General features: G+C 35.1%; 1 protein-coding gene across 4 annotated transcripts in view; it reads right to left on the bottom strand.

Moving 5' to 3' along the window:
* The window catches only part of PTPN4 (protein tyrosine phosphatase, non-receptor type 4), a 251,583-nt gene that overhangs the window by 213,646 nt on the left and 11,478 nt on the right, over nucleotides 1–26,459 (bottom strand). For 2 of the 4 annotated variants that reach the window (XM_023514800.1, XM_023514801.1), the window contains exon 2: nucleotides 16,821–16,908. The exons of the other annotated variants lie outside the window; for them this stretch is intronic. In XM_023514800.1, coding sequence (XP_023370568.1) covers nucleotides 16,821–16,830 — 10 coding nt within the window. In that variant the 5' untranslated portion in view covers nucleotides 16,831–16,908. The remainder of the gene's footprint in view (nucleotides 1–16,820; nucleotides 16,909–26,459) is intronic. 4 annotated transcript variants of the gene reach the window in all.

The following is a 26,459-nucleotide window of genomic DNA, read 5'->3' as shown; positions in this document are numbered from 1 at the left end:
AACCAAGGACAAATACTTAGAATATAAAATGAACTCTCAAAACTCAACAGTAAAAAAAAAATCAAATCCAATTAGAAAACAGGCAAAAAACATGAAAGGATGTATAACATCATTAGCCATCAGGGAAATCCAAATTAAGGCCACAATGAGGTACTGCCATACTACATACTGCCATACATATCTGAACAGCCAAAATAAAAATTAGTGGCATTTTGGTAATGATCCAGAGGCACTGGATCTGTTTGACTAAATTCTGAAGTATAAAGGGGTGGGGGTCATGGTAGGAATATTAAGAATGACTGCATCCTCTTAGAATTAACAGAATATATGAGAACAAAGGCTCTTTAAAGCAATCAGGAAGAATATGGTAATTATGTATCTGTCCTTTCACGAAGTATTATTTTGTTCTTTCCCAAGAGAATATCAACTTGAGTCATAATTTTTCTTTTTCTGTTTCATCTTCTGTATGTAATTTAAAAAATAAAGAAAAATCTGAGCTGGCGCCTGTAGCTAAATGGTTAGAGCACCACCCCATCCCTGGGGCTGGTTGGTTCGAACCCAGCCAGGGCCTGCTAAACAAAAATAAATAAGTAAACAAATAAAAAGAAAAATCTGTATAAAATTACTTTTATGATGGTTGAAGAGTACATTTTTATTTTGAAAGCTAGACCACTGGGGCGTCTACAAAGTTTTCTGAATGTTGTTTCTTTTTATCAGCAAATAATCAATTACAATAAAAGCCTGGTCAACTCCTAGGCTAATCTGTCTTCTTAACTCTAGCCTCCTTTCCTTCTCCTCTATTTTAGGTGTTTCCTGGACCAATATTTCAGGATTACAAATCCAAACACACTCTTTTCAATTCCATGGAGAGTGAATTTGGGATAAGTGCCTGGATTAGGCTATTTAGAAAGGGGAGAATTTGGCAAATTTGATCATTTCAAACTTGCTGTAAGAGGTAGACTACTTAAAGCCAAATACAAAAGGTAATTCTTACTTCCCCTCAAGTGTAAATACCAAATTACCATGTCTAATACTTTCCCTTTTAAATGGCTAACTTTAAAACTAAAAAAGTAAAAACAAAAACTAAAAAAGTATTTGTCATTCTTATGTCTTATTTCTAAGAATTCTTAAGTAGGTTTATCATTAATTGAAAGAATATTACAAAAAAAAGAAAGGAATGTTCTACTAATTAAGCTTGCATTTATTTGATAATTTGTCAACAAATATGTCCAAATACCAAAGAAGCACTTATCATTGAAATAATCACTGTTCCCATTTTATTACTTTTCTGTGTTTCACTTGAGAAGGTAAAAAAAAAAAAAAAATGCTAAGAGATAGAAATTAGAATCAGGAAATTTGAGCTCTGCTATTACAATCTCTACAGACAAAGAAAGAAACATTAAGCCCATCCTACTTTCCAATTTCTAAAGCTAAAATATAACATTCAAATGCTCCTAACAACTTTACTTGCCATGAACAATCATGGAAGAAGATTGTATGGAGCAATATTTTTGTTATCTGTATTTTACAAGGTTTATTACTGGATCATTCAGAAGCCCAGGAGGAGTAATTCAACAATATATCCAATAAAGTATGTATAACTATCAATATCCTTTCCATCCTTCTCATCCTTACAACCATACTCCTTCCAACCTACTTTTGACTCATACTCTACTAGTTATAGCTATGAATCAATTAGTTTGACATTATAAACTGATTCTCTGCAAATGAATATTCAATAATTAATAATAAATCAGTATATATGGAGAACCTACTTGACTAGGGTTTTAATTTATCCAAATAATTACAAACATAAAGCTTAAATGAACTGTTTAATCAGCTCAAGACTATCCTATGAACTATTACAACAAAATATTTTTAGTTACTGAGATACCAAATATAGACCCACTTCTTGCCACATTTACTTTTCATTTCATAATGCAATAATTCTTAATTTCTGGAGAATTTTGGTACTTAACAATATTCACTCTGTGAAAAAATGCACTCAGTCTTCACAATGTTTTAGAAGAGGAAATAACATTAAATAAAATTCTCTATCACATCTCTCTTTTTCCATCTTAAAAGTACTGCAGTAAAACCGATACACACGTTTAATAGCTGCCAGCAGTGGGGAAGAGCCCATCTACTTAAAAAAAAGAATATGAATTGTGAATAGAAATGTTCATTCCCCTAAATATACTTAATGTACTAATAACTATAAATATTCTAGAAGTTTGAAAATAAAGATAAATCTACTTTTATATAAAAAGACAAATATAAAAAAAAAATTAAAGGTTGGACATAAATGACACTCAAACTATAAAAGTTATAGACAAATGTAGAAACAAGATAGAAACAGCACACTTGGGCAATGCACACAGTGACTAGTAAATTAAAATTTGGGAATAAAAATACTTCACATTTAAATCCCACTGATCTTAATATAATGTCTTTTGTTTAATAAAAATAAGCATGTTGTTTCTGACTTTTACTTCAAAGGTCAAATGGCAAAAAACTTTGTTTTAGTTTTCTGTTACCGTTAATACATGTTAAGGCATTTAGGTCATAGAGAAAGACAAATGATACAACCATTAACAGTGGCAGGAAGAGAACACAAGAAACATGGACTGAAGGTGGCAGGAAATAGAAGAAAAGGATTGACTTGATCTTTTTTTTGGCGGGGGTGAGGTGGGGGACAGAATCTCACTTTGTTGCCCTTGGTAGAGTGCAGTTGTGTCACAGCTCACAGCAGTTTTGTTTGTTTGAGACAGATTCTCTATCACTCAAGGTAGAGTACTGTAGTATGACAGCATCATAGCTCACTGCAACCTCAAACTCTTGGGCTCAAGAGATCCTCTTGCCTCAGCCTCTCAAGTACCTGGAATTAAAGGCTCCTGCTACAAGGCCTATCTAATTTTTTCTATTTTTAGTAGCGCCGAGATCTCACTCTTACACAGGCTGGTCTTGAACTCTTGAGCTCAAGCAATCCATGTGCCTTGGCCTCAGTGTGGTAGGATTACAGACAGCTTGATCTTCTTGACATAATAAAGGACATTCATAGAAAACACAGTTAATGTGCATTTACCATTAAAAGACTAAATTATTTCCATTTAATACCAGGAGCAAAACATTTTGTTCCTGTGCCTCTGCCACTTCTAAAACAACTTTGAAAAAGGACACAGCAGGGAATGAAACTATCTAATTTCAAGACTTATAAAGCTAGGAAAACCAAAACAGTGTAATACTGACATCAATGCAGACAAACAGGTTAATAGAACAAAACAGAGTCCAGAATGAGACCTATACATATATGGACAACTGAATTCTGACAAAGGCATAAAGGCAATGCAGTGGAGAAAAGGTTATCTTTTTTCTTCATCAGTCTTTTGCTTCATCAAAATTAAACCATTTGCTGCTAAAAAGACACTGCTAAGACAATGAAAAGGCTAGCCAGACACTGGGAAAAAAATCTCCAAAAAGCATATACCTGATAAAGGACTTATACTGAGAATATATAAATAACTTTCAAAACACTTCACCAAAGAAAATATACAGAGGGCAAATAATCACACAAAAAGATGTTCAAATCCCAGCACTCTGGAAAGCTGAAGCAGGTGGATTGCCTGAGCTCAGGAGTTAGAGACCAGCCTGAGCAAGAGCGAGACCCTGTCTCTATAAATAGCCAGGTGTTGTGGCAAGCGCCTATGGTCCCAGCTACTCAGGAGGCTGAGGTTGCTGTAGGCTGAGATGCCATGGCATTGCACCCCTGGTGACAGTAAGACTCCATCTCAAAAACAAAAATAAAACAAACAAAAAAAGATGTTCAATATCATTAGACATTAGGCTCAGGCAAATTAAAACTGTATCATTACATACCTATCCTACCTATCCGAACGGGTAAAATGAAACAGTGACAATACCAAATTCTGGCAAAAATCTGGAGAAAACAGATCTCTCATTCACTGCTGGTAGGATTATAAAAGTAACAATATTAGACAATAGTTTGGCACTCTCTCACAAAATTGAACACAGCCCAGCTTTAGGAATTATCCTTTCCATTCCTAAGTAACAAATGCCTATGTCTATATACAGACTTGTACATGAATGTTTACAGCAGCTTTGTAGTCCCCAATTGGAACAAAATAAACGTCTATTAATAGATGGAATAAATTTGATCACATGTAATATAAACTTACTGACTTGTGGAATAGTAACAAAATGGAATACTTTTAAGTAATAAAATAGAACTATTTGCACATGCAATACAGAAAAATCTCAAAATAATGAAAGAAGCTAAACCAAAAAAAAAGAGTAAATACTGTATTATTCCATTTATATAAAGTTCTAGAAAATATAAACAAAGCTAAAGTGACAGAGAGCAGATCAGCGATTCCCTAAGGATAAGAGTGGGCTAGCTAGGCCTGGGGAAGGGATTACATTGAAGCACAAGAAAACTTTCAGAAGTAATAGATCATTTTTCATAGTTCATTATTTTGATTATGGTGTTAGTTTCATGGATGTGTATCTATGTCAAAACATCAAATACTATACTTTAAATATGTCATTTACTGTGTGTTATTTTACCTTAATAAAGCAGTTTAAAAACGTATATGACCAAACCACCTTAGATGTAAAATATATATAGAATCTTGATATTCTAGTCTATAATCTCTTGGTTATTATCAAGATTTAGTTTAATTTAACATAATCCATATGTTGGCCATTTCTTCATTGTGTTAATGAGAGATGGTTAATTTCTCTTACTGATGGTAAATGTTGTTAGTACAAATATAATATTTGAATATTCACTTTTAACCTTAGATATTGTGGGAGTTCAGGTAGAAAGACTGTTCCACAGTCTACAGCCCTATGACCTGTTATTAAATAAAGGTAGTAACCATTGTATGGTTTATTCTATTAAACAGTTAACCTCTCTCTGCCTCATATGCTTCATTTATACACTGATATTAAACAGTTTTCTATACATTCTAGTTCAAATATCAAAAAAACCACTTTTTTATGTTTTCAATTTAGAAAACCTTTTGAAATAAAAGGGCAAAGCTGTAAAATGACATCTCAATTTCCATAATAAAAAATCAAACCTTCTATTATTGTCATCATAATTTATGTTTGCAGGAGCAGAATGTCATTGAAATAAACTATGTTTGTATAAACAAAGCAACAAAAGGAAATGAGGAGTAAAAAAACTTGGAAACCAGCCTCTTGATTCTTAAAACACCAGTTTCTAGAAAAGAATAATTTTCACATTAATATTACATAAATGTTACTTACATCAATCCTAGTTACACTATTCACTAATTAGTCTATATAAAACGTCTTTCCAATTAAGAAAACATCGAGTGGGTTCAGATTCACAGTAATTATAAACCAGAACATGGAAAAAAACAAAAAACAAAAAAACAACTCAGTATCAATCACTTGAAAGTAATTAAATTGAACTACCTTTGCTGAATTCACATCTTTTAATTTCCCATCAATCTAATATATGAAGGCAACTCTCTAGTTTGATGCCTTCTAGTTTACAAAAAAGAAACAAAAGATGTAAAGGTGCATTTCCACAGAGGCAAAATAAAATACTCTGAAAATGACCTCCTCCATAAAAAGAAAAGGACACTGAATTGTCAAAACCAACTTTTTCAAAACTCTAGAAATTAACAGAAAGACTGCAACTCTCTCAACAGCCTTAATTTGAAATAAGCAGCTGAATCTCAATAAGCACAATGAGCTTTATTACCATTTTAACTTTACCTATTCCCATCAGAGTTTCCCCAACATGTTAGCTTTGAAAACTTTAATAAACTAGTGACGACGGTAGTTATGAAAACAGGCAGCCTAGCAACAATTGGATGAAGAATGAGGTGGAGCTCCTCAAAATGCCCCATTTCTTGAGAACTATCATTTTTTGACCATTTTGTAGCTGCCTGGATACTCCTGCTTACACAGTATGCCTTTACTTTACCTGACTCAGAATTTGCTTAGTGCAAACAGCCCTTTAACCTCATAGCTGCAGGAAATAGTAATTCCACTTGGGGTGGAAAAGATGACCAAAAACTAAAAAAAGGAGAAGTTAGGGAATGAGATGTCCACAAGACTATTAGCAGATGTAGAACTATGCACATGTTCAGGGAAGAGCTGAGAATAATACTAATTTCCACTTTTTTCTCTGCAAAACTAGAAAGTGAAGGCTCAAGTAGGGCTCTCAAATAAGCAATAAAAACCCCTTTAGAAAAGATGGTTCAAGTATTTAAGGCAGTGGTTCTCAACCTTCCTAATGCCCACGGCCCTGTGAGTTCCCACCAACAGGTTGAGAACAGCTGATTTAAGGAAATCTCTGTCTAATAACAAGCTGACAACCAAGTTAACAGAGTAGAGACAAGAAGGGCCACACGTTGTAAACAATACAGGCTTTATAAAATTAGTTCAAGAAGGTCTATAAACAAACACCGGTAACAACAATTAAAGACCCAGTGAGGAAGGATCTGATATCTAGAGTTGACAAATACATTATTTTAAAAATGCAGGGTGGTGCCTGTGGCTCAAGGATAGGGTACCAACCCCATATACCACAGGTGGCAGGTTCAAACCCGGCCCCGGCCAAAAACTAAAAACTGCTAAAAAAAAAAAAAAAAATGCAGAAGCCAACACACAAATACTAAATGGCAAAAAAATAAAAAATAAAAAAGCAGAAAGGTTATGACCCACACAGGTAGAATAAAAAGAATGCAAAAGAACTGTCCCCAAGAAGCCCAGATATTACACTACCAGTGTAATATTTATTATTTTAAGTCAGCTATCATAAGTATGTTCAACAACTAAAATAAACAATGACTATAGAACTAAACAAAAGCATGAGAATGCTATACAAATAGAAAATATAAATAAAAAGAAATTATTTTCTAAGTGAACAATTCAGAATTCTGTAGCTGAAAAAATTTTTAAATTAAAATGAAAAATTCAATGAAAGGGCCCAACAACAGATTTGAGTAAAAAGAAGGAACAATCAGTCAACTTGCAGATAAGTTGAGGATACTCAATTTTAGGAACAGAAAAAATATAAAAACTGAAGAAAAATGAACAGATCCTAGAACCTAAGAGATACCATCAAGCACACAAAAAAAGAGGCAGACAGAATTTGTGAAGAAATTCTGGCATTTAACTCCCCAAATTTGATTTAGGAAAATTAATCTACACATCTAAGTAGTTAAATGACCTCCAGCTAGGATAAATTCAAGAGAAATACACCTAGACACATAATTTAAATGTCAAAAAACCATAGGAAAAAATCTCCAGAGCAAGAAGAGAGTGACTCATCATGTACAAGAGAACTTTAACAACAATAAAAGGCAATATCTAATCAGGAAATATAAAGGTCAGAAGACAGTGGGATGACACATTAAAAGCACTAACAGAAAAAGCTATCAAAAAGAATTCCACATGTAGCAAAACAATGCTTTACAAAATGAAAAATAATTTTAAATATTCCCAGATAAACAAAAACTAAAGGAATCTGTCACTAGCAAATGTGCCCTAGACAAAAAAAAAACAATAAAAGCTGAAATTAAAAAATACTAGTTACTCAAATCCACAGGAAGAAATAAAGAACATCAGTAAGTATAATGAGATGGCTAAACATAAACAATAGTATGAATGTAATTTGTGTTTATAACTTTCCCCCAATGTGATTTAAAAGATAACTACATACAGCAATACTTATTAAACTGTATTGATGGGCTTATGATGTATAAAGATGTCGTACTATTTGTATAACAGTATAAAGAAAAGAGAAGGGAGAATTAGCTATATAAGAGCAAAATTTCTGAATACTATTGAAATTAAGTTGCAGTTACCCCCACTAGACAATTATAAATTAATCCCCAGGGCAACTACTAAGAAAGAAATTTAAAAACATGTAGCAAAATAAAAAGAAGAAACTGAGATGACAGACTAAAAAAACTATGTAAAACAAAATAAAGCAATAATGAATGAACAGAGAAACAAAAGAAGGCAAAAGACACAAAAAACAATTAGCAAAATGGTACTACCTTATCAGTAATTACATTCAATGTAAATGGACTAAACACATAAACCAAAAGACAGATTTTTCGCAACAGAAAAGATTGCGAACAGCTTGTTTGCAATTCGACAGAAATTCGCAAAATGGATTTTTAAAAATCTACTCCAATTATATGCTCTTTTGTAAGACAATTTTCAGATTCACACAACTGAATATAAAAGGATGTATAAAGATATATTACAAAAAAAGTAACAACAGAGCTAGAGTAAATATAATATTAATACTAGACAAATAGTTTTTTGCAAAAAAGCATTACTAGAAAAAAGCATAATCTATAATAAAAGGGTCAAAACATTTGGTAGACATAAACATATATGCATCTAAAAATATCACAAAATGTATTGAGCAAGAACTTGACAGAACTAAAGAGTGAAACAGACAATTTGACAATAGTTAGAAACTTCAATACCTCATTCTCAATAATAAAACAAACATACAGAAAAATGAGCAAGGAAATAGAAGACTTGAACAACATTATAAACCAATCACATCTAACAGATATCTCTAGAACACTGTACCAAATGGCAATAATCTACTTAACTGTACATGGAACATTCTCCAAAGCAGAGTATATATTAAGCCATAAAACATCATCAATAAATTTTAAAGGACTGAAATTATGCAAAGTATGTTATCCAACCGTAATGGAGCAAAATTAGAAATTAATAACGGGAACCTTAGGAAATTCACAAAAATGTGAAAATTAAACAACACAAAATAAATCAATAGTCAAAGAAAAACACAAAGGAAATCAGAAGATACTCTGAGATAGAAGAATAAAAACAAACATACAACATACCAAAATATACAGGATGCAGTTAAAGCAGTGTTTAGAGACAACTTTATTGGAACAAAGATATCAGACTAATAATCTAAAAGAAAGAGCAAATTAAACCCAAAGCAAGGAAAAGAAAGAATATAATAAAGATGGAGTAGAAATGATTTGATAGGATGATCAAGAAAAAAGAAAAACTAAAATTACTAAAATCAAGAAGGAAAAAAGGGATATTACTACTCACCTTAGAGAATGAAATATAAATTACAAACCACTACAAAGAACTGTATACCAAGTGCTATAGTCTGAATGTGTCCCCCAAAAGTTCATGTATTGGAAGCTTAATTCTCAAATGTCCATGTTGATGATATTTGGAAGTGGAGTCTTTGGAGGATAATTAAGGTTAGGTGAGGTCATGAGGGTAGGGCCCCCATGACAGGATTAGTGGCTACATAAGAAGAAAGACCTAGTTGGCATGTTCATAGCCTTCTCATCATGTGATGCCTTCTACCACAAAGACACGGCAAGAAGACCCTCATCAGATGTAGACCTCCTGATCTTAGACTCCCCAGACCCCAGAACTGGTAAGAAATAAACTTTTTTTCTTTATATATTAACATCTACAGTACTCCGTTTATAGCAACAGAAAACGGACTAAGAAACCAACAAACTATGGCCGTGCCTGTGGCTCAGTGAGTAGGGCACCAGCCCCATATACCGAGGGCGGCAGTTCAAACCCAGCCCGGCCAAGCTGCAACAAAAAATAGTCAGGCATTATGGCAGGTGTTTGTAGTCCAAGCTACTCGGGAGGCTGAGGCAAGAGAATTGCCTGAGCCCAAGAGCTGGAGGCTGCTGTGAGCTGTGACGCCACAGCACTCTACCAAGGGGTGACAAAGTAAGACTCTGTCTCTTAAAAAAAAAAACCAACAAATTAGATGAAATGAACAAATTCCTAGAAATGTACAAATTACTGAAATGGACATTATATATATAATCTGAACAGATAAGCAGCAACTAAAGGGAATTAATCAGTAGTAAAACAATTCACATAAACAAAACCCTAGGTACAGACATACAACTTCCCTAATGAAGTCTACCAAATATTTAAAGAAATAACACCAATACTGCACAGATTCTTCCAAAAAATAGAAACAGAAAGATCTGTCAATTCATTTTGTGAGTCCGGCATTATTCAGATACCCAAATCAAAGTTATCACAGTTTATGAACAGTACCTTTGAATATCCCAAAGTTCCTGTTATTAATTTATAATTTTGCTCCATTATGGTTGGATACTTTGCATAATTCAGTCCTTTAAAATTTACTGATGCTTTTTCATGGCCTTACATAAACTCTGTTTTGGGAAATGTTACTTGTGTACTTGAGTAGATTGTATATTTTGTTGTCATTGGGTACAGCATTCTATAGATATATCTGTGAGGTATGTGTATAACTGGTTCACAATGTTGTTTTCGTCCACTTCCTTATTCAGTTTTCTGCATATTTATTCTCTTCATTATTGAGAATGAGGTATGTATAAACGAAATATAATGCAATATCCCTTGATACAGATAATAAATCATCAACAAAATACTTCTAAACTGAGTCCAGCAGCATATATAAGGATTATATATATATCAAACATCCAGAAAAATGTAAAAGAGATTATATACCATGACCAATAGGGATTTATACCAAAAATCATGCTGAGTTTAAAATCCAAAAAGCAAATCATAAAATACACAAAATTCACAGAATGAACAATGACAATATGATCATACGAATAAAGAAAAAGCACTTGACAAATGTCAATACTTTTCCATGATAAACATTCAACAATGCAAAAATAAAAGGAAACTTCCTCAACCTCATAGATATTTCAAACCTTATAATCTATTTTTAAAAATCCTCAACTACTATCATACATAATAGTGAATGACTTACTTAATGCCCCTAATATCAGGAACAAAATAAGGATGTTCACTTTTATCACTTCTACTCAACATGCTACTAAAAATTCTATGGCAATTTTTTAAAACTTAACTTTTATGGCTCAACATGCAAAAATTGATCAGTATAATATACTATAACAGAATGAAAGAACATGATCATCTCAATCCATGAAGAAAAAGCATCTGACAAAACTCAATAGTGTTTCTTGATAAAACCACTCAGCAAGCTAGGAGTAAAAGAAACTAATGCTACATTTTAAAGCACATATATCAAAAACTAACAGTTAACATCATATACTCAATGGCAGTTTCACACAATAGTGAAAGTCCTAGTCAAAGCCATGCAAGAAAAAGAAATAAAAGCCTTCCAAATTAGAAAGGGAAAAGTAAAATTATCTCTCTTCACAGAGGACATGAACTTATAGGTAAAACACACACACACAAACACATACAAACACACAAAACCCATTAAAATTAATTCAGCAAAGTTGCAGGATACAAAATCAACTCACTAAACTCACCTGGGTTATTGACACTAATAATCAGTGATCCAGAAAAGAAATTAAGAAAATAATTCTGGCTCGGTGCCTGTAGCTCAGTGGCTAGGACACCAGCCACATACACCAGAACTGGCGGGTTCAAACCCAGCCCAGGCCTGCCAACAATGACAACTACCACCAAAAAATAGCCAGGCGTTGTGGTGGGTGTCTACAGTCCCAGCTAATTGGGGGGCTGAGGCAAGAGAATCACTTAAGCCCAAGAGTTTGAGGGTGCTGTGAGCTGTGACACCTCAGTACTCTACCAAGGGTGACATAGTAAGACTCTGTCTCAAAAAAAAAATAACATAGTTCTATTTACAACAGCATAAAAAAGAATAAAATACTTAGGAATAAATTTAACCAAGAAGGCAAAAAAAAAAAATTATACATGGAAAATTACAAAACCTCATGGAAAAGAAATAAAAGATATAAATGGAAAGATCTTACTCATGTTCGTGAACTGGAACTGTCCACAAACAGTTACTATCAAGGTGTTAAAACTACTGAAAGTGATCTACAGATTTAATGTAGTTCATACCAAAATATCCTTGGTATTTTGCAGTAACAGAAAAATCCATTTTCAAACTCATATGGAATCTCAAGGCACTTTTTTATTTGAGACAGAGTCTCACTTTGTTGCCCCCAGTAGAGTGCTATGGTGTCATAACTCACAGCAACCTCAAACTCTTGGACTCAAGCAATTCTCTTACTCAGCCTCCTCAGTAGCTGGGGCTACAGGTGCCTGCCACAATACCTGACTAGATTTTTAGAGATGGGTTCTCATTCTTGCTCAGGCTGGCCTCAATCCTATAAACTCAAGTAATACACCCATCTCAGCATGAGTGCTGGGATTAAAGGCGTAAGCCACTGCACCTGGCCGCAAGGGACTTTTAATAGCCAAAACAATCTTGAAATAAGAGCAACGTTGACGGTGTCCAGACATGACTTTCAACTTCAAAACTTGATGTCAAACCTGACTTCAAAACTTAATATAAAGCTTATTATTTCTTTATAACACTAGTTTTGGAAAAACTAGCTATCCACATGTAAAAGAACAAAGTTGTACCTTTACCTTAAACCACATCTAAAAATTGAAACCAGAATGGATCACAGACCTAAGTATAAGGGCTAAGACTATAAAAAATAAAACTCTTAGGAGAAAATACAGAATAATTTCCAGGATATGACACCAAAAGCACAGGCAGCAGGGCAGCACCTGTGGCTGAAAGGAGTAGGGTACCAGCCCATATGCCAGAGGTGGTGGGTTCAAACCCAGCCCCTGGCCAAAAAACCTGCAAAAAAGAAAAAAGCACAGGCAACAACAGAAAAAAAAAAAAAAAAGGATACGCTGGACTTTGTCAAAATTAAAATCTTCTGTGCATCAAAGGGTAGTGTCAAGAAAGTGATCATAAAACCACAGTATAGAAGAAAATATTTGCAAATCATGTATCTGATGAGCCTAATGACCAGAACATATAAATAACTCCTATAACTCAACAATGAAATACTAAATTTAAAATAGACAAAGAAGTTCAATAGACATTTCTCCAAATAAGAGATCAAGTGGCTAAAAAGCACATGAAAACCTGTTCAATATCACTAGCCATTAGGGAATTGCATATTAAAACCACAGCAAAATATCCCTTCACACACATTTGTCTGGCTAGTACTATAAAACAAACAGCAGCAGCAGCAGCAGCAGCAACAACAAACCCCCCAAACTAATAAGTGTTGGCAAGGATGGGGAGAAACTGGTAGTACACTGTTGGTAGGAGTATAAACGAGGCAACAACTGTGGGAGACAACAGGGCAATTCCTCAAAAATTAAAAAAATCAGAATTATTATATGATCTAGCTATTCTACTTCTGGGTATATTAATAAGAATACTACTTAAACCTTAAAGTCTATCAATTTTATTTTGCATTTATAAGTCTGCAAGCTCCTTAAAGAAACTTTACCTTAATTTTTTTAGCACCTAAGACTCAGCTTTGTACTCAGTAGTACTCAAAAAGTATGTTAATTATGTATCTTTGAACAATGTAGGAAATGGGGCGCTGACACTCTGTACAGTTGAAAGTCTACTTAACTCCACTAACTTAACTCCTAATAGTCTACTGCTGACCGGAATCCTTCCTTCTAACAAAACAGTCAATTAACACTCCAATTATATGTTATATATATAATATACCGTATTCTTACAATAAAGAAATCTAGAGAAAAGAAATTAAGACAATCATAAAGCAGAGAAAATATAGTTACTATATTCATTAAGTGGAAATGAATCATAATAAAGGTCTTCAGTCTCATCACCTTCACACTGAGTAGGCTAAAGAAGAGGAAGGATGGGTCTTGCTGACTTAAGGGTGGGAGAAACAGAAGAGGTGGAGAAAGTAGAAGGGGAAGCTTGGTGTAACTTTAACGAAATACGTTATAATTTATGTCTTTTTTATTTATCTTAAAATGTTTCCATACAGTACCAATCCTTCTTCCACAATTTGCTTCCACCATTTTGCCCATTATCATAGAAGGATCTGTGTTGTAAAAGGAGTTAAAAGCAGTCTTGAACAATCAGAATGCTTCTACCAGACTATCTAATGTCCACTTGTTTTCTGACGCTGCTTCTTACACACCTTCTTTCTCACTGACTCTAGTTTGAAAGCACTCATCTCCATCACATTGTCTGCTAATTCCTCTGGTGCAGTGTCTATTAGCTCTTGAATTTCTTCAAGATCTTTATCTTGAAACCCATCACCCGCTACCTTTCTGTCCACATCCACAATCTCTTTCATGATTTCCTTGACAGGCCCAGTGAAGTCATAAACGGCATCTGGACAGTTTTCTCCAGCAGGAATTTATTGTTTAAGGTTTGGTGGCTTTCATGGCTTTTCCTATAACAACTACAGCATCTTCAATAGTGTAAACGTTCCATACTTTCATGATTTTCTATCAAGTTTCTCTTCTACAGCACTGACAATCCTTTCTATAGACTACCATGTGTAATGAGCCTTAAAGGCCTTTATGATCTCCCAATCCAAAGCCTGATTTAGGTATGCTTTGGAGGCAAGTAAACTTCAAGGTCTTTAGTCTTGAAACTTGTGGGGTTCTGGGTAGCTGGGTTTTGCCCAATGTTAAAAGAACTTTAAAAGGCAGTCCCTTACTGTTAAGATACTTACTTCAGGGACAAACCACTGATGGAACCAATCCAGAAAAAGGGTTCTGGTTGTCTAGGCCATCTTGTACAACCAAAAGACTGGCAGCTGGCAAGTACCTTTATACATAAGGGCAGTCCTGATCATAATTCCAACTGTACTTGCACAAAAGAATAAAGTTAGCCTATCTTCCTGCCTTAAATCCTGGTGCTTGGTTTTTTTCTTTCTTAACAGATGTCCTCCATAGCTTTTGTTCTTCCAGAATAGAGTACTTTCATATGTATTAAAAACCTGCTAAGCAGCTCAGTGCCTGTGCTCAGTGTTTAGGGCACCAGCCATATACACCAAGGCAGGCAGGTCTGAACCCAGCCCAGGCCTGCTAAACAATAATGACAACTGCAACAACAACAACAACAAAAAAAATAGCCAGGCATTGTGGTGGGCACCTGTAGTCCCAGCTACTTGGGAGGCTGATGCAAGAGAATCACTTAAGCCCAGGAGTTTGAGGTTGCTGTGAGGTGTGATGCCACAGCACTCTGCCAAGAATGACACAGTGAGACTCTGTCTCAAAAAAACAAAAACAAAAACCTGGTGGGTGCCTATAGTCTCAGCTACTAGGGAGATTGAGGCAAAAGGATGGCTTGAGCCCAAGAATTTGAGGTTGCTGTGAGCTATGACACCATAGCATTCTACCCAGGGTGACAGGTGAGAGTCTGTCTCAAAAAATAAAAGAAAAGAAAAACCTTCTCAGGTACATATCCTTCCTCCTCAATGATTTTCTTAATGGCATCCACGAATTTAATGGCTGCTTCTTGATTGGCAAAAGCTGCTTCTCCTGTTATCTTGACATTTTGAAAGCTAAACCACTTTCTAAAATTATCAAGCCATCGTTTACTGACATTAAACTTTACAAATTAAGACCTTTCATGTTTGGTTTTAATGATTTCCTTTTTTTCTGAATCCTATTAGTGTCCATAGGTATGACTTTCTTATAGCAATCCTGGATCCCCATAAAAGCTGCATTTTCAATATGAGATAAAAAAGGTTATTTTGCAACAACTGCAAAGTTTTTGAGCCCGCTGGCACAGCTGGACTGTCGGCTTCACAAATTTCCTTTTTTGGGTGGGGGGGGGGCAATGGTCCTTAGCCTAGGTGCATTTTTCTTAATGGCAGAAAACCACAGCTACAGACCTCAATCTATGGTATATATCAAGCATTTAATCTTTTCTTATAATGTCATGACTTTTCTCTGTTGCTTGGGAGCACTTCCAGCATCACTAGTGGCACTTTGTACGCGCCCCACTCCCCTACATTGCTCAAGGTCTGTGGTACTGTACTAAACACAATGAAAAATACATCAAACACATATATTCCCATCAATTAAGTACAATGTAGGGGTGGGTATACTGCACACTTTAGACTTTACCTTACAAATGCAAATATGGTAACCTAATCGTATGTACTCTCATATTAACCCAAAATTTAAAAAAAGAAAAATGAACTAAAAAATTATATGAGAACTGCAAAAGATCACTTTTTACTGTGATATGCAATTCAGTGGAGAACAATTTACAGGGGAGATGAATTGCTATCATGGAGATGATTAGAGTCACATGCATTTTATACAATTATTGAGCATAAGGCAATAGCAAATAGGAGATAACTACAAAATTAGGACAGTAGTATAGCATGTACTAAATGGAATTTTATAGTTAACTGAATATTGCATCATCACATTTGTTTACATTTCTCTCAATTAGACCATGTGTTTGTGTGCATAATTTTTGATAAATCTTAACTTTCTGTAATAGATTTATGTATATTCTATGGTAGTAAATGACAAAATAGCCTACTCTCTACACATACTTTCTGCATTCATATTTTCTCTTAATTTGATCACATGGTGATCCTCAAGGTAGTCGTATTTGTTATATAATAGGGTATGTGGTTCATCTGAATTTTTTTCAAACTATCCCAAATCTCAAAAAATTTTTCCAATTATTTATTTAAAAAAATCCACATATAAGTGGACTTGGGCAGCTCAAATGTATGTTGTTCAACAGTCAACTACAGAGGCATTTTCAACTTCTGGCATTTTCTCCTGATATGCTTGATATAAAAAACACAGAATATGTCCCAAGCATGCTACAGTGCTAACAAAACACAGTTAGTATCTACGATATTATAAATTAGTAAGACTCTAACAGATAAAGAATTTTAAAAATGTATGAAAGAAATTAAATTAGTAAATAAACACGAAAAAAAGTTCAATCATATTACTAAAAAGAAATGTAAAATAAAACAAAGTACCATTTATCATCCATTTCTAGGGAAGTTGGTGGTTCAGGTCTACAATCCCGTATTTGAAAACTCTGGTTTCAAAACACTTTCAGAAGATCTGGAATATAGAGAGATGATATGGCACAAATACCTTAAATTAAGTAATATTCTTAGTTGATTCTAAGGTGACACCCTGTATTCAACCACATTCCTAATTAAAATTTCTTTAGAGAACCTGAAGAATGTATACTGTAAGTGAACTAAATCAAGAACAGATGGCCCCCCATTAGTTTAGGTCAAGTCTGGCTGCCAAATTAGTTACATAAACTTTCTTTTTTGAGGGATTTGAGGATTTGAGAAGTATATATAAAGAACTATTAGATATACAATTCTTTTTTTTTTATTTGAAGTTTGTAATGCACAAAAAGAACAACCCAAAAACAGAACAGGTATTGACTTACTAACAATAAAGTGTTATATGAAGGAGAGCCTTCCTCACTTAGTAAATGGGAATATAGTGTAAATAGGCAAGAAAGGAGATGGAACACTTCAGGATTCAAGGCCAACCCTGATATACAATTCTTTTTGCAAACAATTATGCTAACACAGATCAAAAAACATAAAAATAGCCAGTTGCGAAGCGGGGCACAATATCAGAATTACCTAAGATAACTTTTTTAAATCACAAAACCCTTCCCAATGAAGATATTCCATTTCCTTAGTACCTTTTGTAACAAGCCACTATAATTGATTTGCAATATGTAATTAGCTAGAAAAAGATAAATTAGAAATGTAAATAAACCAAGTATAGAAGTTTTTTTTAATCCAATGCATACAAAACAATTTGGAAATACTTGGCATTTATAATATTTTGGTTCCATGAATAAGAAATACCTAAAAATGAAACAAAAAGAATATCAATTACTTTAAATACTATTTCTGAAATAATTTCAATCTCCTTAGAAAATTCATTCATTTTAATTTAAGGCAGGTGGAGAGATAATAAAAAATTCTGATCAGATATGTATGTCTGATCACTCAGGCCACAGGATAAGAGGGATTAAAAAGGGCAAATAATGGCACTTAAAGGATACTACTAGTAAAGTCTAGATAAGATATAAGCTTATAACTGACATCAAGAAAATTTTAAATCATCCTAAATAATTCCCAAGTTTTACACTGACAAACTGCCATTCACATGGTAATAAGCATACAATGGGGAACATTAGGAGAGAAAAGCAAACAATATATTGAGATGATGAGAGGCAATCCACATAGGCAGTTAGAAAAGGTACCCAGAGTTTACAGTAGCAGGCAATGTGCAGTGATCCAGGCAAGCAAGACCTTAGCTTCACAGAGGTCAGACAAGCAGGTGGTATCCCAGCAATCAGGAAAAACACAACAGAGAAACAGGCAGTAGGCAACATGTTTAATTTTGTGGCTCTTGATGTAAGGCCTACTGCAGATAACAGAGAGCTCCAGGTAAAAGGCTAGATAGAATTCAGGGATTTAAAAATAGCACACTATAACACAGAAAATGAGGACAACAGCAGAACAGATAGAGATTCTGGACTTAAACCTACTTTTAATGTTATTTATTTTTTCAGACAATAAAGACTCCTACTTTTCACAATTCTCTGGCCAGGAATTGGGTAAAGGTTAGGCAGCACTTTTGCTGCACTATGTATCTATGGCATCATCTGGGATCTTTCACTGGTATACTTTTAGTTGATAGCTAGGCTGGGCTGAAAAATTCAAAAAAGTACTCATATGTCTCTCACTTAAGTCCTCCTTCACATGGCCTCTCTGTCTCCATGGGGAGAGCTTGGGCTTCTTCACAGCATGGTGATCCTCAAGGTAGTCGTATTTGTTATATAATAGCTGGCTTCCAAAAATAAAAATAGAAGCTGTCAAAAATCTTTCAAAAGGCCCGGACTGGGCACAGCATCCTTGCTGCTTCATTCTGTCATTCAAAGTAAGTAGTAATAAGAAATCATAAGTCAGTAACTGAGATTCAATGGAAAGAGAAATAAACCTCTTATCAGTGGAGCACAATGAAAGAAGGACTTGATGACTGCCATTTCTGAAGACTACCTACAATTAGTGGAAAGTCACTTTGGCTGCCTTGTAGAGAACAGGCTATGAAGTACAAATGTGGAAACAATAAGACCAGTAAGAGGCTACGGTGGGAAGGCAAGACCAAGGAGATGTGGTTTATTCTGGCTGCTGGCTATGGTGATCTCTGCAAAAACCCCTTACCTATTCCTCACTCGTATCCAGCCACTTATGCCTACTTTTAAAACCTAAATCTACAGGCAGCACCTGTGGCTCAAGGAGTAGGGTGCCGGCCCCATATGCTGGGAGTGGCGGGTTCAAGCCTAGCCCTGGCAAAAACTGCAAAAAAAAACCTAAATCTGCCCATTTTTAGCTATTAAAGTCTGTCCAACTAGGCTTTTTGAAGCTTAACTCCCTCATCTGTAAAAACATAATACTACTACTTAATCTACAGTGTTGCTAAGAGAATTAAATATCATACTTAAAAATACCCAGTAAAGCTCAACAAATATTATAGTTTCATCCCTGTCTCTTTTCTTCCATTTTTTCATCTAAGCAACTAAAACAAGGAAGGTGGAATCTTTAGCTTAGTCACAAAGTCTGAAACACTAGTTCAACTAGGCATTTAGTGGACTTTATCTGCAGAAAAGCAGGCAGGCCATTAATACAAAATGCCTCATGGGAACACAAGTTCTTACAGAAAGAGGTAAAAGGAAATGAGTTACACAAGTAAAAAGGGTCTAAAAACTGAAATTACGTTTAAGTCATTACACTTAATAGCACAGTTAGCTTAGTAGCACAGCCAGACAATAGAATGTTGTTATATTAAAAAAGTTAGCTTAATAGCATGGCCACACAATAGAATGTAGCTATATAAAAAAAGATAACAGGAGAAGCTCTATACACTGAAGTCAAATGATCTTCAAAGTATATTTTAAATTAAAAAATGATGGTATAAAGTATTACTATGAAAACTACCTTTTACATAGAAAAGGAAAACAGTAATCTATACTTATATTAACATTTGTTCTATTTGTGTAAGTACTATATACAAAAAAAAAAAGTGGTTAACTGCAGAAAGCAGAGAAGGGAAGGATACAGTGGGTATTAAGAATTCTCAGTAGGGTGGCGCCTATGGCTCAAAGGAGCAGGGCGCCAGCCCCATATACCGGAGGTGGCAGGTTCAAACCTGGCCTCAGCCAAAAACTCCAAAAATAAAAGAATTCTCAGTATATACTTATTTATTCATTCATTCTTTTTTTCTTTTTTTTGAGACAAAGTCTCCCTCTGTTCCTAAGACGGTAGTATCATAATTCATAAAACATCAAAATCCTGGGCTCAAGTGATCCTCCTGCCTCAGCCTCCTAAGTAGCTGGGACTACAGGCACATGTCACTGTTAACTTTTTTACATTTTATACAGACAAGGAACTCACTATGTTGCTCAGACTGGTCTTGAACTCCTGACGTCAAGGGATTCTCCCACTGCAGCCTCCCAAAGTGCTACAATTACATGAGAGACTCAACACATCCAGCTTACACTTTTTTATTATGTATTAATTTGAAACTTGACCCAAGTAGTCTTACTACAATTCAAATAAGGAAATTAAAATTTTAAGTAAATTTTTAAAATAACTGAAAAGTCTAAGAATTCTGACAATATATACTGCTATACTTACTAATGACTTATGTAAGTAGTATAACTGTGGACTAGCACATGATCATCTATGACTTACCTGTATCATTTCTAGCTATATTACCATGTTTCCCCGAAAATAAGACCTACCCAAAAAATAAGCCCTAGCAGGATTTCTATGCATTTGTTAAATATAAGCCCTACCTCAATAATAAGACCTAGTGATGGGCATGGCTATGCAGCATATCGGCATGAAGAGGAAGACACCCCTTGAAAATAAGCCCTAGTGTGTCTTCTTGAGAAAAAATAGATATAAGACAGTGGCTTATTTTCGGGGAAACACGGTATTAGATTTCAACTCCGCTAGAGAAAGCAATAATCTCTTTGAGGATAAAGATCAGGTCTTATTAAGTTTTATATTCCCACTGCTAAACACAGTGCCTGGTACCTAGCTGGTGTTCAAAGAATACATTAAACAGACCCTGCATGGACTAAATACAGTCCATCAGAAATCACCTTCACCTCAATTTTATTTTTTCAATGTGCCATCTTTATTGGAAATCTCCAGGCATTTTCCACTTAAAATTCAGTATGTGTATATGTATAATTTTATAATTGTTTCAGGTTAATTTGAGGGTACAAAGAATTAAGTTACAATGTTTGCATCTGTTAGGTAGAATTTTTTTTAGAATTGTCTGCCCCCAAAAGGTGTGCTATACACCCTAACATTGTGCACATTAAGTGGGAACACATCCATCCCTCTCTCTCTTCCCCTTTTCCTTGTTCCCCCTCCCCCACCTCAAATTGACTTGAGTTTTTCTCTTACGTGGGCATATATTAGATCTGTCTACCGGCTTCATAGTAGTACTGAGTGCACTGGATTCTTGCTTCTCCATTCTTCTGATAGTTTACTAAGAAAAATGTGTTTCAACTCCATCCAGGTTAATATAAAAGATGTAGGATGTCCTCTGTCAAAAACCTTTTAAGAAGAATGTGTTTCAATTCCATCGAGGTTAATACAAAAGATGTAGATCTTTCCCCTGTAGAAAACCTCTTTTAATGGCTGAAGAGTATTCCATGGTACATAAATATCACATCTTGTTAATCCAATCCTGAGTTGGTGGACATTTAGGTTACTTCTGTATCTTGGCAACTGTAAATTAAGCTGCAATAAACAATCTAGTGCAAAAGTCCTTATGACAATATACATATATATTTTTTTTTTCTTCTGGACAGATGCCTAGTAGTGGGATTACAGGATGAAATAGGAGATCTAATTTGACTTCTCTGAGGATTCTACATATTTCTTTCCAAAGAGGCTATATTAGTTTGCAGTCCCATCAACAGTATAAAAATGTTCCACTCTCCACATTGGAGCCAGCATCTGCAACTTTGGGCCTTTGTGATTGTGGGCCATTTTCACTGGGGGTCAGTGATATCTCAGGGTGGTTTTGATTTGCATTTCACTAATTAGGAAAGTTGGGCCTTTTTTGAAATGTTTGTTAGCCATTCATCTGTCTTCCTCAGAGAAGGCTATATTTATATCTCTTGCACAGTGGTAGATGGGATTATTTGCTCTTTTTTTTTTTTTGATGAATTTGAGTTTTCTGTAAATTCTAGTAATCAACTCTTTGTCACATTCATACCATTCAAATATCTTTTTCTATTCTGAAGGATGTCTTTTTGCTTTACTTGTTGTGTCCTTAGCTGTGCAGAAGCTTTTCAGCTTAATACCCATTTGTTAATTTTTGTTGTTGCAATCGTCACTGAAGTCAGCATTGTAAAATCTTTCCCTTGTCGAACATCGATAGTTTTTCCCACACTTTAAGATTTTTATCATTTCATGTCTTAGATTTTATTGCGTCTTAAGTCAGTTTTTGTAAGCGGTGAAAGGTGTGGGTCCAGTTTTAGCCATTTAAATGTGCTTATTCATTACTCCCAGAACGAAGTGTTGAACAGGGATTCTTTTCCCACTGTATGCTTTGGTTTATCAAAGAAGAGATGGCAACTAGAGACTGGTTTCATCTCTTTGTTTTCCATTCTGTTCCATATGTCTATGTCTCTATTTTTGTGACAATACCATGCTGTTTTGATCATTGTGGACCTGTTATATAACCTGAAGTCTGGTAGAGTGATGAACCAACTTTATTTTTATTACTAAGAATAGCCTTGGTTATACAGGCCTTTTCTGTACAAAACAAAGTACTATTTTTTCCAGTTCTTCAAAGTATGATATTGGTATTTTAATGGGAATTGTTTTAAATTTGTAGATTGCTTTGGGTAGAATAGACATTTTAACAATGTCAATTCTTCCCAGCCAAGAGCTTGATATGTTTTTCATTTTCTTTAAAGCTATTGTAAAGTGAAATGTGTCCTTGAGTTGCTTCTCAACTTGGCTATTACTGATGTATACAAAGGGTTCTAATTTATGGACACTGATTTTATATCCTGAGACATTACTCTATACCTTCATCATTTCCAGACGTTTTGTAGTTGAGTCTCTGAGGTTTTCTAAGTATAAGGTCATCTCATCAGCAAAGAGCGAGAATTTGACCTCCTCTGCCCCCATTTGGATATCCCTTATATTCTTCTCTTGCCTGATCACATTGACTGAAACTTCCACAACTGCATGCAAAGTAATGGCAATAGAAGACATCCTTGTCTGATTCCACTTCTAAGTGTGAAGCTTTCAGTTTTACTCCATTCAGTGTGATATTAGGGTCTATCATGGATGGCATTAATCAGCTTAAAAAAATAGACATGGGTGGCACATTGCTTAAGTGTTCTTGTTTGAAAAGGATGCTGAATTTTATCAAATACTTTTTCTGCATCTATTGAGAGGATCATATGGTCTTTGTTTTTGCTTCTATTCATATAATGAATTACATTTACAGATTTGCGTTATGTTAAACCAATCTTGCATCCCTGGGATGAAGCCTACTTGACCATGATGTGTAATTTAATGTGTAACTGCAATCTATTAGCTAAGATTTTATTGAGTATTTTTGCATCAATATTGATTACTGAAATTGGTCTGTAGTTCTCCTTTTCAGTGGGTTCTTTCCTGGTTTTAGTATCAAGGTGATGTTTGGTTCACAGAATATGCTGGAGACACTTCCTTCCTTCTGAATATTGGAATAGGTTCTGCGGTATAGGTACAAGCTCATCTTTGAAGGTTTGATAGAATTCTGGTTTGAAGCCAGCAGGACTTATTTTTTGGTAGGAACTTTTTAAATTGTTTCTTCAGTCTCAGTGCTTGATATCTGTCTGTTTAAGAGATCTATTTCTTCCTTCATAAAGTCTAGGGAGATAGCGTGATTCCAGGTATTAGTCCATTTCCTTCCCAGTGTCAAATTTCTAGGGATAGTGTTTTTGGTAGTAGTCAGAAATAATCTCTTCTATCTTGTCACTATTGTTTAGCAGGCCCAGGCCAGGCTCAAACCCGTCAGCTTCGGTGTATGTGGCTTGCACCCTACTCACTGAGCTACGGGCACTGAGTCTTTGATTTAATTTTGATTATTTCTTTTCTTTTGCTAGGTTTGGGATTGGATTGTTCTTCCTTTTTCATTTCTTTAAGATGATTCATTAGGTTGTTGATATGCTCTTTCTTGATATTTGGTTGTTGATATGCTCTTTCTTGATATTAGGTTGTTGATATGCTCTTTCTTGATATTTGTCTGTTTAAGAGATCTACTTCTTCCTTCATGAAGTCTAGGGAGATAGTGTGATTCCAGGTATTGGTCCATTTCCTCCCCAGTGTCAAATTTCTAGGGATAGTGTTTTTGGTAGTAGTCAGAAATAATCTCTTCTATCTTGTCACTATTGTTTAGCAGGCCCGGGCCAGGCTCAAACCCGCCAGCTTTGGTGTATGTGGCTTGCACCCTACTCACTGAGCTACAGGCACTGAGTCTTTGATTTAATTTTGATTATTTCTTTTCTTTTGCTAGATTTGGGATTGGATTTTTCTTCCTTTTTCATTTCTTTAAGATGATTCATTAGGTTGTTGATATGCTCTTTCTATTTTTCAGATGTAGGCATCCAATGTGGTAAACTTCCCACTTCGAATGGCTTTTCCAGTATCCCACAGGTTTTGGGAGCCTCTGTTTCATTATTGTTATGTTTGAGGAATTTAATAATTTCCTCCCTTATCTCCTCCTTAACTCAACTGTCTTTCAGCATAGGTTATTTAAGCTTCCAGGCCTTTGCATGGGGATGAAAATTTTTGTTGGAGCTGAGTTCCACCTTTCTTGTTTTGTGGTTTGAAAGGAAATAAGGTATAATTTCAATTCTTTTAATTTTGTTGAAGTTTGATTTTAGACAAAGGATATGATTTATTTTTAAGAATGTTGCATGGCCTGACAAGAACATATATTCCTTAGCTTTGGAATGGTGTGTTCTGTATATGTCTATGAAGCACAGTTGTTCTAGGGCAGTGGTTCTGAACCTTCCTAATGCTGTGGCCCTTTAATACAGTTCCTGTGGGTCACAACCCACAGGTTGAGAACTGCTGTTCTAGGGTCACATTTAAGTCCCTTGTATCTTTGTTTAGTTTCTGTTTAGAGGATCTGTCCAGATCTGTAAGAGGGATGGTAAAGTCCCCTGCTATTATGGCGTTATAGGATATCATACTGCTCAGACCAATTAAGGTCTGTTTCATGAATTTGGGAGCATTTAAGTTGGGTGCATAAATATTTAGAATTGAAACATTCTCTTGTTGTACTATTCCCTAGACCAGTATGAAGTGTCTCTTTGTGTTTTCTTGACTTTAGTCACTTTAAATCTAGTTGTACCTATAATTATAAAGATTGCAACCCCTCCTTTTGTTGGATTTCCATTTGCCTAAAATAGTGCTTTCCAACCCTTCACCTGGAATCTTGTTTTGTTCTTCAAGGCTAGATGTGTTTCCTGGAGACAGCATATGGACAACTTATGGGTTTTTTTTTTAATCCAGTCAGCCAACCTGTGCCTCTTCAGTGGAGAATTCACACCATAAACATTTATCAAAAGAACCAGAAAGTGTGGTGGAGTTCTATCCATCTTTATTTTGTGAAAGTCCATTGCTTATTTTTATCCTTTGCCTCATGTGGAAGCTAGGTTTTGTCCTTTAGTTTCTGGGGGTTCACGCTGCTGGTGGTCCACTGTGACGGTCAGTGTGGAGAATAGGTCTAAGTATTTCCTGTTGAGCTGGTCTTTATTGTGGCAAATTTCCTCAATATTTGTATGTGACTAAAAGATTTCTCCATCAATTTGAAAGGTTAACAACATATAGAATTTTGGGCTGAAATTTGTTTTGAAGGTTAAAGGTAGATGAGCATTCTCTTCTGGCTTGAAAAGTTTCAGTTGAGAAGTCAGCTGTCATCCTGATAGATCTGCCCTGTAGGTCAATAGGCACTTAACTCCTGGCTGCTGGAAAATTTTCTCTTTCATCTTGATTCTGGACAGGTTCACAACAATGTGTCTTGGAGAAGCTCTGTTTGAGCTGAGATGACCCAGCATATGATAACCCTCTGAAAGAAGTGTTTTGGAATCTTTGATGATACTTGGGAAATTTTCATTTACAATATTCTCTAGTAGGGCTTCCATTCCTCTAGGACGGCAGTTCTCAACCTGGGGGTCATGACCCACAGGACTGTATTAAAGGGTTGTGGCACTGGGGAAGTTGAGAACCACTGCTCTAACATGTTCTTCTTCTCCTTCTGCAATTCATACGTTTAAATGCTTCATTAAGTGCCATAACTCTATCAGTGAATGTTCTCTCTTTTCTGCCTTTTTAACTGTCTGCATTAGCTCCAGAGCTTTATCCTCTCTGAGATTCTTTCTTTTCCATGGTCTTATCTGTTACTGATATTTTCAATTCTTTCTTTTTTTTTTTTTTTTTTTTTTGGAGTTTGGCTGGGGCTGGGTTCAAACCTACCACCCTCAGGATATGGGGCCGGCGCCCTACTCACTGAGCCATTGGCATTGCCCGATCTGTTACTGA

This window comes from Otolemur garnettii, unplaced genomic scaffold, assembly GCF_000181295.1.
Source record: "Otolemur garnettii isolate 467f Iridium unplaced genomic scaffold, OtoGar3 scaffold00059, whole genome shotgun sequence".
Lineage (NCBI taxonomy): Eukaryota > Metazoa > Chordata > Mammalia > Primates > Galagidae > Otolemur > Otolemur garnettii.
The sequence above is the reverse complement of the archived record's forward strand: the minus strand, read 5'-3'. Positions and strand labels throughout refer to the sequence as shown.